Genomic DNA, 20,468 nt, shown 5'->3' on the forward strand with positions numbered 1-20,468 from the left:
TATATGAATTCCTAAACATTTATAGTTTTGCCATCATATCTGGAAAAATGCACGTTAAATATGCAAACAAACTCCTGTTCTGAATATAAGGTTTTAACTTACTACTAGATTCCCGTACGTAGAACGGGCAAACAGCTAGTACATATATAAAGATTTGGACAAATGGTGTTTTTGGCCTCTGGGGACATCAAAATGAAAAGTAAATCGGTCCCGGGCTTAGGTCTTACCACCTACGGTAATAGCTACTTTCCAATAGGGAAATTCGTTAAAAAGGATTGAGAGCATGAACTAGATAATGAGTGAACTGATACAAAACCTACACTCGATTATGCTGCTTTTAACGCGACCTGCAAATCATGATTTAATTATGCACACAAACAATGCCAGGTAATGGAGCTATACATTGATGTTTCATATTAGAAACATCAACGCATGTATTTTGTATGTATTTTCATCTGTAAAATATGAAAAACATCTAAGTCTAATAACAAATTTCAAATTTATAAAATTACTAGCAGAATACCCGTTCTTCGTACGGGGTTAGCATATAAGTAGGGAAAATGCTTATTGCAGTTAGTTATACTCGAGCTTTGCGTTTGCAATGGGGGAGGATACAGTTTAATAAAATTTGCTGACTTAGATTTATGGTATACTATAGTATTACACATCTACGATAGTCATAATGTTCTACCACTTAACCTGAACAATAAAGAAAAATAAATTGTTAAAGATTCACAAAATATCACAAATGATTCATGAAATTAAAAAACATTTTAGTAACTGTAAACAATCCTACTTTGACGGTTATCATTGCATATCATAGTTTATGTTGTTGCTTAGTTCAAATTAGCTGTTTCCATAAATGCAAAAAAAGTAATAGTGCTGCATCCTGTTGGCAAATCTTATATTTTTTAATGCTTTTGCATACCATAGAACCAACTTTTTAAGTTGCAACAGCTGACTAAATTCTTTTATTCCCTTAACATGGGGAACTACAGAGCCATTGGGACGGAGCCCGAAAGGGTTTTTGAGATAAGAATAGGTCTATATGTTAATCGGGAATGTGAGCTATCATCATGCCAAATTTCAGCCCAATCCGTCCGGTAGGTAATGCGTGATTGAACTTCAAACAAACACACAAACTTTCACATTTATAATGTTAGTAAGATAATGTAGGCCTACTAAACACTTAATATCTTAGTGTTTACAAATATTGATCAATAAAAAGATAGGGTAACCTAACTATTTCTCTGTGATACATCCATAGTCAACAATAAAAAATTAGTCTGTAATTTTCGAACATGACTTTTACCGTGTGAAATATTTATTCGCTGTACTGTATTAGGCTATATAATGAAAAGAAAAATCAATACTGTAATACTAAAACTGTTATATATTTTTTTCTTATTATCTGACATTATTATTATTTCTTAGTTATTATCTGAGGCCGTATAACCGAAAACTCTACTATAAAGTCCAAAAATATGTACGGAATTCTATATTTTCACCCCATGCTTTAAATAAAGCAGGTGACTGGAGTTTCTTCCATTTGTTTTGATTCCCTGTTTATATTTTGTGGTTATTTCGTCACCTACATAGCAACTTATAAGGCCCATGTTAATTTTAAATAAATTTTTTAAATTCATTTTTTGTGCGTATTTTTAACCTATTTTTATTTATAAATGGATTCTGCACACCTACAGGCAAATATATTTCCAACAGTATGCGTAGATGATACCTGGTAGGCTAAAATCAAGGTTAAAATAAGGTAGGTTAGTGTGCCTGCGATGCACACGAGCTGAAAAAAGGGTTTCAAGAAACCTGCTTGCCTATTAGTATATAGGATATATATTTTTTATGTTACAGATTATAGTAAAGCTACTTGGTAATTTCACAAGCATAGCCTCAGCAAACAGGTATTCCAATAATTAATACTCATTGAACGAAGGTCTATTCCATAGCTTAAGTTTCTATAGTCTCTTGACTATAATTGCCGGACGCGTGGTTAAATATTATCACAACCTTGTCGTGTGTAAATTTGATTAGAAAGTAAATTAAACTAAGAGAATATGCTAGGGATTATTTCCAGAGTATTGACAACTCGAGTTAATACATAGAGAAACTATTGAAATGTTCCAAAATGGATAAAAGCTGTCGGGGTTTTCAGAATAACATTATTTCAAACAGGAATTTTTACGAAGATTTTTAAAAATTTGAAACTGGCGAATCAGAATATGTTAATTAAAATTGATATTTCCAAGGTTGAATAAAAAAGGGGATTTTTATGAAACATGTTGTCTCTAAATTTAGCCGTTACTTATAGAAAAAACTCCATGAGAAACTATAGAAAACCGTGCAACTTAATAAACATACTTAAATTGACGTATGATTGATTTTAAGAACGAGGTATATTTTGTGCAGTAAAAACAATCGAGGAAATCTATTGTTGTCACAAACGTATTACAAGTTGTGCTTTATATCAAACACTCACTGATTTAAGGTACTCAACAATGAAAGTATTGACTTTGGAACTCTACAGCAAAACCTCAAGTACATTCATTGACGTCGATCACAAACGAAATGAAAATGTTTAGTCTTTAATTGGGAAAAGGACTTTATCTTCATTTATTTATACAAATTTTATCAGTATTTGATCGTGTACAGATTATTTCAATACTATAACTATATATGAGGACGTGAGTTTAAAATACTTGTTGGTATTATCTATCTATCTATATATTTTTTGTCGGCAGAACTCCTCCGTGGATTCTCTTCCGATTTTGTTAGTTTATGGTCCATTGGAAGGGTCTCATTCAGTAGGATCTCATGTCATATAAGGTCTTACATGTTGAAAAAGTCACTTGGGCTCTGCCTAACTGTATAACTTTATGCGGTGAGTCGGAAAACATTTGTAGTAGAAAACACTAAAAACAAAGTCAGCTTCTGAAAAATTATTTGAAAAATTTTCCAAAAAATGAAGATTATATCGATCTGTTTTGAACAGCTTGATTATTTCCATTAATTACATAAGCTTTTAGTTGAGTCTTTTAAACTCATTGAAAATTATGACTGTTATTAGTTTTAAAATAACTCATGATAGTACAGGTACTTGCCAATTGATCGATTTCGAGCAACAGGTACACTAGTTTGGCCAAACTGATAACCTGATAATATAAATAGAGTAATGTATTAAGCTGACTGTATATTGTCAAGATTAAAACCAAAATTGGTATATCTTTTATGAAGGTATAGACTTATTTGAAGTTTCCGTACAGTACTTATAAACGCAACACGGGTTTTACACAGTTTAATTCTGGTTTTAAAGTCATAAATATTTCAACAAAATAGTATCCCCTATCAAATTACTGATCTAATTTACGTAATGACTAGTATTTAACTTGAATCCAGTTGTTATTTTTAAGCAGTCTCAGTCAAATTAAAAAAAAAAACATTAAAATTAAAAATCCATATTATTACTGCTTTTTAAAACTATTAACAATTGTATATGGATATGGTTTGGTTCTTAACTCTTATGGCGAAAAGTATGTCAAACAGTGGGTTTTACATGTTCTTTTAACATAACGTAATCCGGATTGTAAACGTATCAAGAGTAATTATGTTTCAAAGTTACACAAATGGTCCACGATTATTGTTTTTTTAAATAAGCAACGTTATGTGAATTCAAATCAAATCAAAACATCTTTAATTTCCTTACCTGTACATGGGTACAAAAATAGTGTCAAGTATAAAGAACTAAACTAGCCTAGATATAAATAAATTTTAAGTATGAATATTTATTCAATGACTTCCTCCATTGTATAAGGCGCCTTTCCTATTAAATGTTTCTTTTTAAATTTAGCTTTAAATAATTTATAATTTGATTCCTCCTTTATAGAGGCAGGCAATTTTCCTTTTATTAGTGATCCAGCAAAAGTCGGTTTCTGTTTGGAGAATTCCAGCTTATAGGCTGAAGTTACAATATCCTTTTTATGTCTTGTATTGTAACTACAGTATATGTTGCACGATTAGTTCATATTTTATGCTGTCTCTTTTAGCTATGCATGCTATTTCAAAAGTATAAGCTGCAAAAACTGAACGCACAAATAACTCCCCTTTTTAATAATTAATTAACGCCCTTTTTGGTTTTTGACTGATCAATGAATAAACAGTGAAAAATGAGATTCTTTTTAACTATGTATTCCTATGTTTGATCTTAACTTACATAAACTACACACTGGTAGATAAATTAGAGTCCATAGGATAAACTAAATAAAATAAGGATAATATTCTGGAACTGTTTAAGCATACTAAAAAATCCGTCCTTATTTTTAACGAAAAAAAATCATCAAGTCTAACTATAACCTTGACTTAAATTAAAACTGTTAAAACCATTCTTAATTTAAGTTGTACTCAGTTACTAAAATTAATTTAGATAAAACTATTGTGTATTTTGAAATGTAGGAATTGTTATTCACCAACCAATATTCAATCATTTAGTTAGAAAAGAGAAAAAGAAGTAGTCCTAGGTGTCTGGTGGCGTAATCTAATAAACCTTTTGGGACGCTAATGTTTATTAATTTGTCTTAAGATTCGAAACCAGACACATCTATAATTAAAAATTAACTACTTTAATAGTTTCTGGGTAAACAATAAGCCGATCTGGTCCCCACTGTTAAAAAAACTACACATTTTGTTATAGCCTCTTTTTATGTGTTCATGTTACAACAGACTTGTTACAGTACATACAAGCTCGTGTGTCCGTGTTAGAATGGGAAATACGGTTCTGTTTCTTAAGTAAATCTAGGCGCACCGTTTATTAAATAATTAAAAGACTCTTTCTAATATCCTTTTGCTGTTGTACAACTGGTCATTTAAACTAAACATAACGTTAAACACTATTAATCCCTGTGAAATTGTTAAAGTCTTTGTCATACAATCGTAATCGTGTGATACAAGATAGTTATAACATGAGAATTATTCAAAGATATGCGAGCAAGTGAATCTCTCTCTCATCCTTTCCTCCACCAGGGTAAAGATTGTTAATATTCTCTTACGTAATTAAAAATATGGCTGCTTATCATATTTTCACCTTCCAAGAAATATGTGGAGATGCTTAAATTGAGAATGAATCTTATATGAAGTAAAACAAGTTTAATGTAATGTTAAGCTATCCGTTCAAGTTCAAGTGTAGTTGTATATTTGTATATACGTTAGAAATACACACATAAAAATAATATTTGGTAGTTTTGATAAGGATTTTTTTTTAATTATTTTAACAATAAGTCAGTGACACAAGGTTAATATGGTGTACTGTAATACATTGCAAAAGATATCCTCATTAAAAGATTGGATAAGGTAGGTTTAAAGGTGTTGTGTTAAAGGTGATTTCGGTTTATTGGATATTTGATCCCATCTTTATCACTTTGTAATCTTAAATTGAAAGAAAAAAATCATTGTTTTGTGACAGTTAAGCTCAAGCAGTAGTACATTTTGGACTATCCTATATTTTTGTTTTAATAATTATAAACAAACATAATGTTGTTGGACTGTTAAAGCTGTGTACCGTATTAGGCCTATCTTGTATTATATAGTTTGATGCTTTTATTTATTTCTGGTTTATTATTCTTGTTCGATGCTTTTATTTTATTTCTATAATCAACAAAATAGCTATTATTTTTTACAAAATCACTATTTCCTTTCATTTTTTGTAACTCAACCGCTATTTTGTTTTTCACGAAAGTGGTTAGGAAAATATACACTCAGCTTAAAAACAATAAGATAAAATAAAAATAGGTTCAATATCAAAAATATCGACATTATTATGTAGTGTTGATATTCACTCTCTAAATTAACACACAACTCTTATAAACGCTCCGCAACTATAAAAAAAACTAGATGGAAACTTATATATCATGTTTAAATTAATAGCACGATAATTTTATTTTTATTACCTGGTATGCCTGCTACCTGGACAAGGACTTTATTTATTCTTTATTATGTCAAACTAGTTTTTGCTTCACAGTTATATTATAAAAAACCGAATCGATCAAAATCAATTTGTTATAAGAAACTTACAAGTTTTATTTTAAAATTTAGTAACACAACTCGTAATATTTGTAGATATTGTGTTATAGAAAGGTTATAGTTTGGAGCTAATATTTTGAATAAATTAAATTTCAAAATTTTATTTATTAATATTTGTTCAAGTACGTGTTCAAACACTATCGAAACATCAAGGCTCCCAAAATAATCACCTACAACGGGCAAACATACAGCAACTTTACAAAACAAGAAAGAAAAATTATGTATTTTCATACATATATTTTTTATGATGAAAAATTATTTTTCATGAGTTGGTATACCTGCTATCTGGTTGAGGCCGACTGCCAACAACAGCAGTACGACGACAGCTGCCGAGGTGGCCATGGTAGATACTGTGATGAGCGGCTCGCAGAGACAGCCTAAGTCATACCCCGCCCCCGCCTTCAAACCACCCCTCCCCCCAATGCAACCCCACACATACCCCCTGCGTTACTTTATAATTTCCTATTCACCGTCATTTCCTCACCTCTTATCACCTAGTGTTCCAATCATCTGTCTTCGTGGATTAACAGTGACAAGTGTGCTATCTCGAATTGATAACGGGCTAAAATTGAAACGTGTAAAAATAACTGGAATTACCTACTGGGGTGTGCAGGGGGATTTACGTACTATTTGAGTGTTCAATTTATTGATATATTCTAAAGATGGTTTTATTCTGAACGCTATTAGTGATACCAATAATTAGCAAAAGGTCATGCTATTAATAATGGTTAAATCGCACTTAGTCAAATAACCCCAGACACGATAACTTGCTGCACGTTTCAAACGGTTATTCAAAACTTGTTCATTTGTTACTAAAGGTTCCACTTCTTGAGGTGCCACCAGGATCATATATATTTTACACTGTTTACACGTAAAACAAAACCCCATAGTTTTTTAAACGTGTTTCTTCTGTTTTTTAAGCGTGTTTCTCTTTTGGCGTGTAGGATTGGAAGCAGACCAGAATTTTAATTACCATTATTTTGTAACGCAGTTTGTTATAACCATTAATTTGACGAGAAACTATGTTTTACAAATATTTTATATTTCTAAACATAATGGATACAATTGGAAATAAACTAAGATAACAGATTGAGATAAGTGCATGGTAACTACAATAAACTATGATAGGTATAACTATTACAGAGTAATAATAACAGGAAAAATACAACAGAAGCGTTGTAAATAAGTGATTTAAATGATCTACTAATTAACAATAAACTAATGAGTAAATACGGTGCAAGTCGAGTAAACTGAATAATGGTACAAGCTAATTTTGGACAAACATAAAAAACAGTTGATAAGAAATACAGTCTTTAAATTGTTTTGTAATGTATTTTTTGTATTTACTGTTCTATAAAATCAGAAATGCGGATTAGGGAACTTTAAGTCTGATCCCTCTAAAACAGAACTCCAACGTAGCTCACTACACGGTGATTAGTTCAAATATAACAATTTGTAAGACAATCTAGAATTTTTCCAAGCAATGGTTTGACCAAATTCTAAAAGTACCAAGGTATAATATGCTTTGACTATTAATACAACAACTTCAATATTAATACAATTTCTGTATCCAATAGTCAATGGTATTAGTTAAATATTAAATTAAATTTACAATGCAGACGATGATGAAGTGTAGGTCTTTGATATAACCAGTGACATACATATCTTAGAAGAATAAACAATATGACGTTAAAGGAAAAACTTCTCTATTTATGAGTATTTTTTGAAAATCTAATAAACCACTATGTATTCGGTGTTTTAGGATAGAGAAATCGATCTCCGTTTATTTTGGATGTCTTCGGTCTGGACAGTTTTATTTTTTAATGCAATATTTCCTTACAATATGTTCCTTACAATTTGTATGTCAATATTTTAGTTATAAGACGTTAGTTGTTTAACTGCTACTACGTGTTATAAAGAAATCCATAAAATTAAATTTTCGGAGCTACTTTGTGGAATCAAATATATTTTTAAATTAATTTATTAATTTTTGTTTAAATATATGCTCAAACACTAGTGAACATCTTAAGCCCCCAAAAATTACCACCTAAACCCTCCGCAAACATTCCGAAATCTATAAAACAAGGAAAAATTATGTATTTTCATACATATGAAAAATTATTTTCATGGTTTGGTATACCTGCTACTGTATATGATCTTTTGGTATACTGTGATTCTAGTAGCATGCAAACTTACTGATACGCAGCTTATTTTCTTTTCTGCTCACTTATAATAAAGCCTTCATAGCCAGCAAAATAAATACCTTCGTCGAGACTCACGAAGCTAATAAATTATATTTATGATTGTTGGGTTTGTATAGAAATGAGAGCTTAACATGTAGGCTTTTATTATGAGTTAGTTAGTATACCGGTTGAAAGAAATCGAGTGTAGTCGCATTTCTCACAGATCTAGACAACTATTAAGGTCATCTATCAAAGTTGTGGACATCCCCACGTAACGCCTATAACGTAATATTGAAAACATCAGTTGTAGCGAAGACCAAAACAACTACTAAATAAACGCTAATTTCAACTCTATGTAACGTCTTAAAAGGAAATCGTGTCCTCTATATCGGTATGATGAAAGTCATACGAAAAATGTATATAGATTCTACATCTAAAACTATCTATCTAACAACTTAAAATCTTTTAAATCGGCAAACAAGCAGGCTTTTAGTCTCAACATAACCCACAATTATAAAACGTAGAGAATAATTAGTATTTTCCAACAAAACTTTGAGATTAGGTGACCAGATTTTTACAAACCTATCCTTCAAAATGTAGAACAAATTGCATCAACAATAATGTAATGAGTATTTCTGTTTGTCCAATTTGCATAAGTTAAATGTAGTTTTTATGTAGGTTTTGCACATACTTTGAGCTTGCTTTGTCTTTTTGTAGCTAAGAGAATCGAAATTACCAAAAAACTATCGTCAAATTAACTTATAACTCTAACTCCAACAGTAATTCTTTACGCATAAGGAACATTTCTTTTATCTCATTTCAGGTATGTCAGACTACTGTTCTTTCAAAGTCATAAATTGAAATATTTCATAAGGCTACCATAACGTTGAAACCGACTCTAAAAGCATTTAACCGTTTTGAAATACCAAAGGCAGTAATTCCTCATAATAAACCCGCAGGAGTTCACAGTTTATTTCTTCAACACCTTCCTGATGTAACCTTCATTTATAATTTTTATGGGTCATAATGTAAAACATCTCCTGGCCCTTTATGCCGCAGTTATGAATATGGAATTGTTCTGGAGCTATTTAATACACTCATTCTGCCTGTTATATATGCTGTGTTGGTTTAACCTATAGTCAATGGTTTAACTATCTGGTAATTGCCAGCTGTTGTCAATCTTAATATTGTATGCTTACTAATAATTAAAACACATGTTATTAATTTAAAGGAGAGAATGTAAACAAAATAGAGTTGAGTTTATGTAGGCTTACAAAGAAGATGTTAGTAAAATGGTTCAAATAAATTATTGCACTACTTTCACTAAGTACTCACATTTTTTTGTCAGTCTATTCGTAACATTGTGGCGTCCAACGTGTTGGCATTGGTGGAAGTAATTTATTTGTTGGAAAAGTATAGATTGTATTTGAACCATGGAAGCCTTGTTAAAAAGAAGGAAAGTTTCGAGAAGTACATTTAGTAGAACAGTATATAAGTTTAATGAAGTATGTCAAGAAGAATTTGATAGAGCTAATGCTCTTTATGGCGTAATAGAACAAAGGTATAATGAGTTACATGAAATTGATAAAGAAGTATTCAATTTAATGCTTGAAGAAAGTACTGAAGAAGAAATTGAAGCCGAACTTGCAAAACAGGATGAATATAAGGAGACTTTTGAATCAATCAAATACAAGTTAAGAGTAAGTAACAGATTAGAAGATGAAGCTCGTTCTCTCCGCGATTCTGTAAGTAACAACAGTACTTTAGTACCTGAGCAGAACACAGTAAGACTTCCAAAAGTTGAATTGACCAAATTTGGTGGAGATCCAAAGGACTGGCTACATTTCTGGAGTCTTTTTCAAACAATAGATAGGGAACCGACCCTAAATGCTGCAGAAAAGTTCCAATACTTGTTACAAAGTATGATTCCTAGGTCTAGAGCATATGAAGTAGTAAAGAGTTTTCCACCAACAGCAGATAATTATCCTAAGGCTCTAGAGGAACTTAAAGGTAGATTTGGGCGGGACGGACTTCTAGTACAAGTATATGTTAGGGAGCTGCTAGCTTTGGTACTGAAAAACACAGAACATAGTTTGTCTCTGATGCAGTTTTACGACAAATTAGAATGTCAACTACGAGCCTTGGAAAGCTTAGAGGTAACAACAGATAAATGTGCTTGTGTTTTGTTGCCTTTAGTAGAGTCCTGCTTACCAGATGATCTTCTTAGAGCTTGGCAGAGATGCAGTTTGTCTTCAGATGGAGAAAATAAAGAATCATCAGAAACAGAAGAGCAGACATTGAAGAGATTGCGGCAGTTCATCAAATCAGAAGTTGAAGGTGAAGAAAGAATTGTTTTGGCTAAGACTGGTTACGGTACGAGTAAGAGGGTAAGCCCTAGAAGTAATATTGATAAACCATCAAACAATATGCCTTCAGCATCTTGCTTGACTAACAAGTCAAAAGAGTTCAATTGTATATATTCTGTTCAGAAGCTCACAAAAGTGCAGATTGCCTCCAGGCCAAAAAATGGATTTTAGTAAAAAAAGACAAATTGTTTTGGATAAAAAAGCTTGTTTTACATGTCTATTTCAGGGACATACATCAAAATTCTGTAGAAGGCCTTTAAAATGTAGTATTTGTTACCGCAAACACCCTACTTTGATGTGTAATAAGGATCAAGGATTGCAAGAACAATCAAAAAAGTGCACCGGTAATGAGGTCAAAGATCTATCTAACTTAGGAAAACAAACAAAATCACAGATTTATCTGCAGACATTGAGGGTCAATCTGATCCATGAAGGTTTGATTCGTCCTGTTAGAGCCTTAATTGATACAGGTTCGATGAGATCTTATATTCTTGAGTCCACAGCATCTGAAATTGGTATGTATCCCGAGGGACAAGAGAGTTTAACTCATTCACTTTTTGGAGGTGTTAAGACGGATGTTGTTTCACATAACACGTTTAAAATCATTCTTGCCAATAGGAATAATGAATATAAGTGTAGGTTCAAGGTTTTAGATCAACCTCTTTTAAGTGAAAATATCCCTAGTATTAGGAGAGGTCCAGAACTTAAGGAAATAGAAGCTGCTATACTCTGTCTGAATTTAATGTGCGGTTGAAGGACAAATTTGTTTTTCCCTGCTTTCTCCCTGGCCCCTGCCACCACAACATATTAGCCTACAGCTGATTCATACTGTTTATAATTTTACAGCAGTTGTCACTTTGTTTACATTTTAGTTGTAAACAACATTGTGATTATTCTGATAGTATTTTGTGCAGTTAAATATTATTCAGTCTGTGTAATATTATTACTTGATTAGTGTTAATTAGAAATGGCCAAAAGGTGCCAAGACATTACAATTCAAACTAAAAACACAATTTTTAGTGTGTACAATTATTTAAAACAGCTTGAAACCAGCAAACCAAATGCGACAGTGAGGGAAGTGTTCAATCAAACCCAAAAGGCTACAGCAGAAGCTTGTTCTGTTTCTCTTCGAACAGTTCAAAACATAACGGGAGAAGGAAACAAATCCATTGCAGCACATAATATGGACTCCGAAGATTGTAATAAGAAGCAACATTTTCTTCATCTCAAAGGAAAATATCCCACAAAAAGTGGATAACTGATCTAGACCAATTCGACAAGGACGTATTCCGAAGAACTGTTTTTGATTTCTACGAAAGAGGAGAGTACCCGACCTGCAGGAAGTTGAAGATTGTGCTAAAAGAAAAAAATTGGATTTAGTGGAAGTAAAGATTCTGTATGTAAGATACTTAGAGATGTGGGATTTAAGTTTAAAAAGACTAACAACGGCTGAAAATTCTTAATAGAACGGTCTGATATTGTCGCTTCCCGGGTAGTATTTCTAAGAAAGATGCACGATTTAAGGCGGCAGGAAACTCCTCTCCCAATTGTGTACCTGGATGAGACGTGGGTAAACCAAAACCATGCAAGAAATGGGAAAGCTTAGATGGCAAGGGAGGGTTTTGGGTTCCAGTAGGGAAGGGTTCTAGGCTTGTCGTGTGTCACGCTGGGTCAGCTAAATATGGTTTTATAAAAGACGCACAGCTCGTATTTCAATCAAAAAGTAATGTCGATTTTCACCAAGAAATGAACCATATAGTTTTCCACGAATGGTTTCTCGATTTACTGAGAAGCCTAGAAGAGCCATGTATTATTGTAATGGATAATGCCAGCTACCATTCGAAACAACTTAACAAAATTCCAAGTTCAAAATCTAGAAAGGCAGACATTGTGAAGTGGCTATCAGATAACGGTATGGAACACAATCCAGTCTACACAGTAGCAGAACTCCTCACCACCGTGCGGCAGCATAGGCACAGCTTTCCTCCACGGTACGAACTGGACGAGCTTGCGTTGCAGATGGGTCATGAGGTTATTCGCCTACCACCCTACCATTGTCAATACAATCCCATAGAGCTAATTTGGGCTCAAGTGAAAGGGGAGGTGGCGCAAAAAAACACGTCTTTCAAAATAAAGGATGTCAGGAACCTTCTAGAAAATGCCATGATCCATGTAACAGTAGAAGACTGGAAGAAATGTGTAATTCATGCTGAAAATATCCAGGAAGAAGATTTTTTAAAAGAAGGACTTCGTGACGAAATCATGGAACCATTTATTATAAATCTGCATGATGACACTGACTCTGATGGCTTAAGCGAAGATGATGGTGAATATCTTTCCAGTTATGAGAGTGAATGATGTAATGGAACGTCTCTAGTACTTTGTTAACGTCCACATTACAGTTAACAGTTGTTAAATTTACATCATTAGGTTCATTTTGTGGTTGTATATATAAAATTATATTTATATATTTTTACGAGTTTTGTTTTCTATTTGGTGTGTACTAAGGCATATTTGCCTTTTATTATTAGGGATTTGAAATATTTATACAATTAGTAAACAATGGAAAAAGCAACAAATGTAATATAGCTGTTACATACAAATGGTTTAATTTGTGTGCACCTCCAAACATAACTCGTTCATTCAAATACAGTATGATCAATTTGTTATGTTAGTTTATCCTCAGTAATAGAAAATTATAGCAAACAATATTCTGTATAACAAAACAAGTCTAATGAAATGACTCCATTGATCATGACCTCAGACCTATAGATACATATTAAAGGCAAAGTACCAGCTCACTTACTCAACACAAATGCTCCTACTTGTCATTTACCTAGCGAGTTCAATGTTGTACACTGATTATTCAGGCATAAACAGGATAACCCAATGGTTTTCGTCCTGATCTGACCTTGGGGCTTTGCTAGAGACCTTGACAAAGTTCCCATTACCTACGGTATTAAAATAATAACCAAATAAGAAGTGAAGTATCGCTTTAGAATTTTGAAACCAGTTCACCACGATATCAACTAATTTAATCATTTTACCAGAACTGAAATTGTACCGCGTGTCCGAAAAATAACTGAAATATTTTAAAGGCGAATACTGATACCAAATAAGAGACTATGTTTAATATTTTATATATGTCTTTAAAGCTTAAATTTTCAAGTTTTATTAGAAACTTAGTATAACTCGATATGAGCACCATTAGTGACCCGGCATAAATCTAAGCGAAATTTGACCTTTTCCTAGGTATCGGTCAGTACTTCAGAGGATGTTGCACCAACACATGCGACTATTCTCTGTCGGAAGTGATTCAGATAACGAATCTGCACCGAGTATACATCATTCTTTACTGACCCCAAAAGGAAAAAGTCCAGAGAAGTCATATCTGGACTCCTAGGAGGCCATTGGATGGGCCCCTCCCTGCTAATCCACCAATCGTCGAACTAGTATCCAGCGCCTCTCGCACACTCAAACTGTAGTGTGGCGGCACTCCATCCTGTTGAAAATAGACAGGGACATTCCCCATCTCAATGCCACTCAGTTATGGGGAAAAATACTCATCTAACATGTCACATTAAATGGCAACGCTTGTATCCCCTAAAGTACTAACCAAAACCTGGGAAAAGTTCAAATTTCACTTAGATTTTTGCCGGGCCACTGATGGTGCTAATATCGAGTTATAGCCTACTAAGTTTCTAATAAAACTTAAGAATTTGAGCTTTAAATACAGGGCCTGATTACCCATTAGGCTAATTAGGCTGGAGCCTAGGGCGCCAGTCAGCCAAGTGTTTTAGGGGGGCGCCAGACAGCTAAGACTTAAAGTTGGGACCGGGGGCGTAAAAAATGTTTTATTCCAAAAAAGGATTCGCGCAAATAGGGAAGGAGGTGGGGAAAGGTGCGTTCGGCAGATTTTCATAATCATTATATCCATATATAAAACATTAAACATAGTCTCTTAATTGGTAACAGTATTTGCCTTTAAAATGTTTCAGTTTTTTTTCGGACACCCGGTATTTAAAACAATCCATCAAAAGCATAAAGCATAAATGCTAGTCCAGGATTAATATTACATTATAACAACACTTCTAGTGAAATTAAAATTGATACGTAGATTATTATTGTTAAAATAATTCTTCTAGTTTTATTATATGTGTAGTTCAATCATAATAAACAAATGCTTTCTAAAATACCTGTCTGCAATATAAAACAGATGATTGTCACGGGGGATTTTAGTGTAGAAAAGGGTAAATGAGTGGGAGATTTACCATGATAGGGAAATCATATGTTGAATTCCAACCGCACAATAATTTTAGACAGACTTTAACATTGTTCTTTCGGATGTGGCTGAATCAGATGCAAAAATTGAAGTATTAATTGGTGCAGATGTTGCTGGTAAGTTGTTCACAGGTAACAAAGTTCAGCTGAATAGTGGACTTGTAGCAATGGAAACCTTTCTAGGCTGGACATTTATGGGTCGCTTATCTAGTGTTGTGGAAACTGATAACAGTAAGACAGAATGCAATACATCATGTGTTAGTATGTTTTCTTTTAGTGATCCTTCTGAGGACATTTCGATGTTCTGGAAATTAGAGACACTTGGTATTACTGATCCCGTAGAACAGAAGTCAAAAGAAGAGTTACACGAGATGACACTAGAGCATTTTAGGAATACGGTGAGTGTAAACAACGAAGGTCGTTATGAAGTGTGCTTACCTTGGGTCGAGGATTGTAACATGCTTCCTAATAACTTGGAACTTTCAAAGAAACGGCTTCAATCAACGATTGACAAAACTAAAAATGGTGGTCATTTCAATAAGTATCAACAAGTTTTTAGAAGTTGGCAGAATGAAGGATTCATCAAATCAGTTCCCAGTAACGAGGTAGATCACATCAAGCAGTTCATACCACATAGAACAGTTCTCAAGGACAATGCGACTACACCAGTGAGACACGTATTTGGTGCTTCAGCAAATGTTAAAGGGTGGGAGTCAAACAATCAACATCCTCCAAGAAGAGTTTTGAAGAAAACTAGTTTGAACTATGAAGAAATGTCAAGTAAATTAAGTGAATTTGAAAGTGTTTTCAATGTTCAACCACTTACTAACATGTCAGATGATCTGAATGAATTGAGTCCCATTACTCCATCAATGTTTTTGAAAGATATAAGCGATGTGAGACAACCCGACTTAGACGCTATTGAGGAGATCAATTTACCGAAGAAAGCTGTATACAGAAAGAAAATAAGAGAAGGACTGAAGTCAAGATTCAGAATCGAGTATCTTGGTCAATTATCACACCATAATAATGTCAAAAGTTACCGAGAACCTGAAGTGGGGGAAATAGTACTCATAGGTAATGACTTTGACAAGCGGATAAACTGGGTGATTGCCAGAATTATTGAAGTAATGAAAGGAAGAGATGGAATTGTACGCACAGTAAGATTGAAGACACCAACCAATGAATTGATTCGCCCAGTACAACGTTTATACCCATTGGAAATAAACTCTAACGAAGAGAGAAAATTAGTTACAAGAAGAAGTACACGATCCAAAGTACAAGTTAATCAACCATAAGTTAATTAACTTGGGTGGGAGGATGTTATATATGCTGTGTTGGTTTAACCTATAGTCAATGGTTTAACTATCTGGTAATTGCCAGCTGTTGTCAATCTTAATATTGTATGCTTACTAATAATTAAAACACATGTTATTAATTTAAAGGAGAGAATGTAAACAAAATAGAGTTGAGTTTATGTAGGCTTACAAAGAAGATGTTAGTAAAATGGTTCAAATAAATTATTGCACTACTTTCACTAAGTACTCACATTTTTTTGTCAGTCTATTCGTAACACTGCCGAAGTATTTTACGCTCATTAAGCTATAGACGAGTCAGGTTGGATATTACATATTTATGGTAGATACCATAAATTGACATGTATATTTTAAAATCATATTGAACAATTTTTGATGCTTGAAAACACTACGTGAAACCTAAAGAACACAAGTTTGTTTTGCATTTTTACCATGCTCCATTATCTCTTTCCATTTATAAGACGAATCACTTATAGATATTACATATATAAATATCTTTTAAAAGTCAATAAGCTACATTATTTACCAAGTTAATACATCTAAATTTGAGTTTGAAATAGGCCAACTTTTTAAAATACCGCCATTTTTTATAGTCTAAAAAAATCAAAATTACCTTCAGCCAAATGGAAAGTTTATACTAATTTTGTTCTCAATATTTGCAATATTTGTCTGTAACCTCAGCATAAGAATTGAAAAAAAAAACTTTTGTTTCTCAGTCCCAGTGTTTTTATGTTTATTAGCTCAGTGTTGGCTGTAGAAGAGTAATTTAGTCGTCATACACATCATAACGTGATTTTATAGAATACTGATACAGTAATAGTCCTTTGGTCAGGATTGATTTTTTAGCAATAAGATTTCTTTTGGAGCTTTTACATTTGTTGTACTCTTTCTAAGTTGTTAAGGGTTCTATAAAGTTTCACTCTATGAACGTGACACCAAATTGAACCTTTAGTAAATAGTGATAAAAGGGACAATAATAACAACTCAACAATAGAAAAAAATCGTACTATCGAGGTATTCTTAATAAAGAGGTACGTTTTATCGAGGTTTAATACTACCATTATTCGTCGAGAGGTTTCTCCTCGCTCTAAGACAATGACTGAGGAAGGAAGAGGGATGACTGGGGGTTTCATGTTGAGACAAGGTTCTGTTTATTTTGAAAACTACGTGCTATGAAGGTTAAAAAATTTGTTTTATAGAGGTCGCATTCGTTTTGTAGAGGTTTTGTGCTAAGAATATTTGTTGCATGAAGGTTAATCAGTCCTAGCCCATGTCACAAACAAATTCGTCTAATAGAAGTTTTTAACCTAATTACTACGTTGTACTGTTAGTCTATGGTTGTACAGAGGTGTTTTTAGCATTGACCTTTATGTAAGTGTCAAGGGGATTTACAAAAATTCGTTTTATCGAGGAATTTTGTTTACCAAGGCTCGTACTAACGAGTTTCGAGTGTAGTAGTTTATTATAAAACTCGTACATTAGGGTGAAGTGGGGGTAATTGGGACACCAGAGCTATTGGAATCTCGGTGTTTATTTATTTTATTTTTTATGAGAAGGATATTATATGTAAATTTTTCACAAGATTAAATGTTTTTTTTTCAAATACCTACTATCCAAATAAAATAAAAACTACTTTTTCCTACAGTCACCCGACAAAGTTGGCTTCCTTGTACTGTTTATAGTAGAGAAAGCTGCTAATTGCTGCATATTTATACTTTGTCGTACGGTTTATACTTTGGCGCACATCAGGATTCCAACGAAACAACACAAAACAGCGTGGTTCTATTATGCACGCAATCCGTGTACGCTTGGAAATAGGTTGGCAACACTTAAAGATAATAATACTATGAACAGCTGATTGACTATTATAACTACGATTTAACCTGTAATTTCGTGTTTATAGTTTCAAGACCAGTTACTAGTTCTATTTTTTATTTGTTGCAGATTAATGATGGAATGAAGCATAACAGTCAAAACTGAGGAACTGGCCTATTTTTACTAGAGGATCCAGATATGAGCTTAAAATCAACCTAGGAACTGAAATAAAAATAATTACCGGAGGGTTCCAATCCACCCCGGCAAATTTTATTGTTGGGGTAAATGTAATTCGTGTACCGCCGAACAAAAAAAGTTAATAACTTCCAAACCGTATGCAATAGAGAAAATTTATTTGAAAAGTACACAAAATAAGGTTTATCCTAATAGCTCCACTTATTAATAGCTGTAGTTATTTGGCAATACCCGAACAAGATTCCAATTGCCCCACTTTCCTGGGGCAATTGGAATCCGTGCAGGCATTTTTATTTATCTTTTTTTTACAGAATTTTAATTTATTCACAAAGAAATTTACTTTCATATGAGGTATATTTTATTCATCTATGTATGTCTAATGGTTCATGGATTACATAGCTCTAAAGTTTCACTATACAAATTTTGGGTCCCAATTACCCCACTTCACCCTATGCATTGATGTAGTAACACTTCGGCCCAGTAACATTTCGGCCAAACTCAAATTTCTTAGAAAAACAGTATCACTTCGTCCCACTCGCTTTTACAGATGATTAAATAAGCTAATGGAGTAACATTTCGGCCCGACGAAAAATTGACAAGGGTTGAGGAACGCAATTCAGGTAGTAAGAGGTACATGACCTGTATACTTTGCAACCACCCTCTGGTGGAATGTCGCCCAACCGTCACCCCTTGCATCCTCTGACCTCACATGCCGGAGAATCGGTGGAATCTTACCTAACCTAACCTAACCTAACCTAACCTAACCTAACCTAACCCAACCTAACCTAACCTAACCTAACCTAACCTGTCAAATATTTTGTTGGGACGAAGTGTTACTAGTGGGCAGGTAGAGAGTTGGACTGTAGGCCACATCTGAGGGTTTCGGGCCGAAATGTTACTGGGCCGAAGTGTTACTTGGGCCGAAGTGTTACGACACGTATGCGTTTACCCAAAAATAAAGTATAACTAACCAGATTGGGATTTAAATTCGTAGATTTTTTAAATAAGAAATGTGGAAAGATTGGGGACATATATCGTATATTATTGTGTAAATTCAACTCTTGCATAGACCGAACAAGTAGCCAGCGCAAGGTAGCCAGATTTAGGCCGATTTAGATGTCATTAAAAATGAATGGTAATTCATGGCAAACATGTTTAGAACGGGGATATCCGAAAATTAGTGGCTCTTTCGGACAATTGGCTGAGTAATTACTGTAACTGAGATATCTAATTACCAACACACAAATAAATTAATACATTAATTCAACCTGTCATACCGACAATCTCGATCTACAAACTAATCAAGTTTACAAATTTAATTAAATAAATACGTGTTTATACTAGCAAAACCTCATTTGAAACGGTACCGATATCACCCAAAATCAAAATCGTATATTGTCAAATTTAGTAAAAATGGTTTAAACGTTCTGTCGATGGTTATTGGTTTAGACAGTTGAAATTAAATTAAACTGATGCTGATGATTTTGTCCTATTTTATTTGCTACGGTTTTAACTTTTTCGTATCGTTGCAATTTTTATAGAACCATTATTTGTGTAATAGTGTGCTATTTCCTCTATGTTGAAATTGTAAAAACATTTGGTTTGAAATTGTAAAAAACATTTGAAGTGTAGGTCTGGATAAACTTGAATGAGTTCGCGAACCACCATGATTGGACCATGGGAACAGGAGTTTATGGAATAGTAATTGAGTTTTCCCATTTTTGGCCCTAAAAAACATAAAATGTCTTCTCTAACATAACATAAAACTTCTCTCTAAACCATTTTGAAGAGTTTTAAAACAAATAATTAGTATATTGAAGTTTTTTTGTACGGTTCATGACTATGGATAGATTTAAACTTCCAATGTTAATTATGGAAATTAAGTAAATTGTTGTAGTTTACTTGTTTATGGACATTTGTTGATAAAAATTGGCAAATTTATTTATTTCACCTTATACAGTAAAAAAAAATGTTTGCATTAACAGCCAACCTACTAGTAAGTACTTGTTAAATCTAATGTTATTTAAATGGGAAATAAATATCAACGACAATTTCCCCTATGTCGAGTAGTCTTCAGTGTAATCTTTGCTCAATAGTTACAACTAACTGATGTTTTACCTTTGTAGGCCTACTGTATTTTGTAATTTGCTAGTATACTGTGGATGGCTTGTTGTAAACACATGTTACAAGTATTTTGTTTACTTTTTCCATAGACTATTTTTCCTTGT

The 20,468-nt window shown here is 33.2% G+C and overlaps 1 protein-coding gene across 1 annotated transcript; it reads left to right on the forward strand.

The window, feature by feature from the left end:
- Positions 1–12,547: 12,547 nt before the first annotated feature.
- LOC128982596 (uncharacterized) lies at positions 12,548–12,991 on the forward strand. Its single transcript, XM_054401557.1, has one exon. The coding sequence runs from the start codon at positions 12,548–12,550 to the stop codon at positions 12,989–12,991; it is 444 nt and encodes a 147-aa protein (XP_054257532.1).
- Positions 12,992–20,468: the final 7,477 nt, after the last annotated feature.

Source organism: Macrosteles quadrilineatus, unplaced genomic scaffold (assembly GCF_028750875.1).
Source record: "Macrosteles quadrilineatus isolate MER2022 unplaced genomic scaffold, UCM_ALF_1.0 Scaffold_699__1_contigs__length_36758, whole genome shotgun sequence".
NCBI lineage: Eukaryota > Metazoa > Arthropoda > Insecta > Hemiptera > Cicadellidae > Macrosteles > Macrosteles quadrilineatus.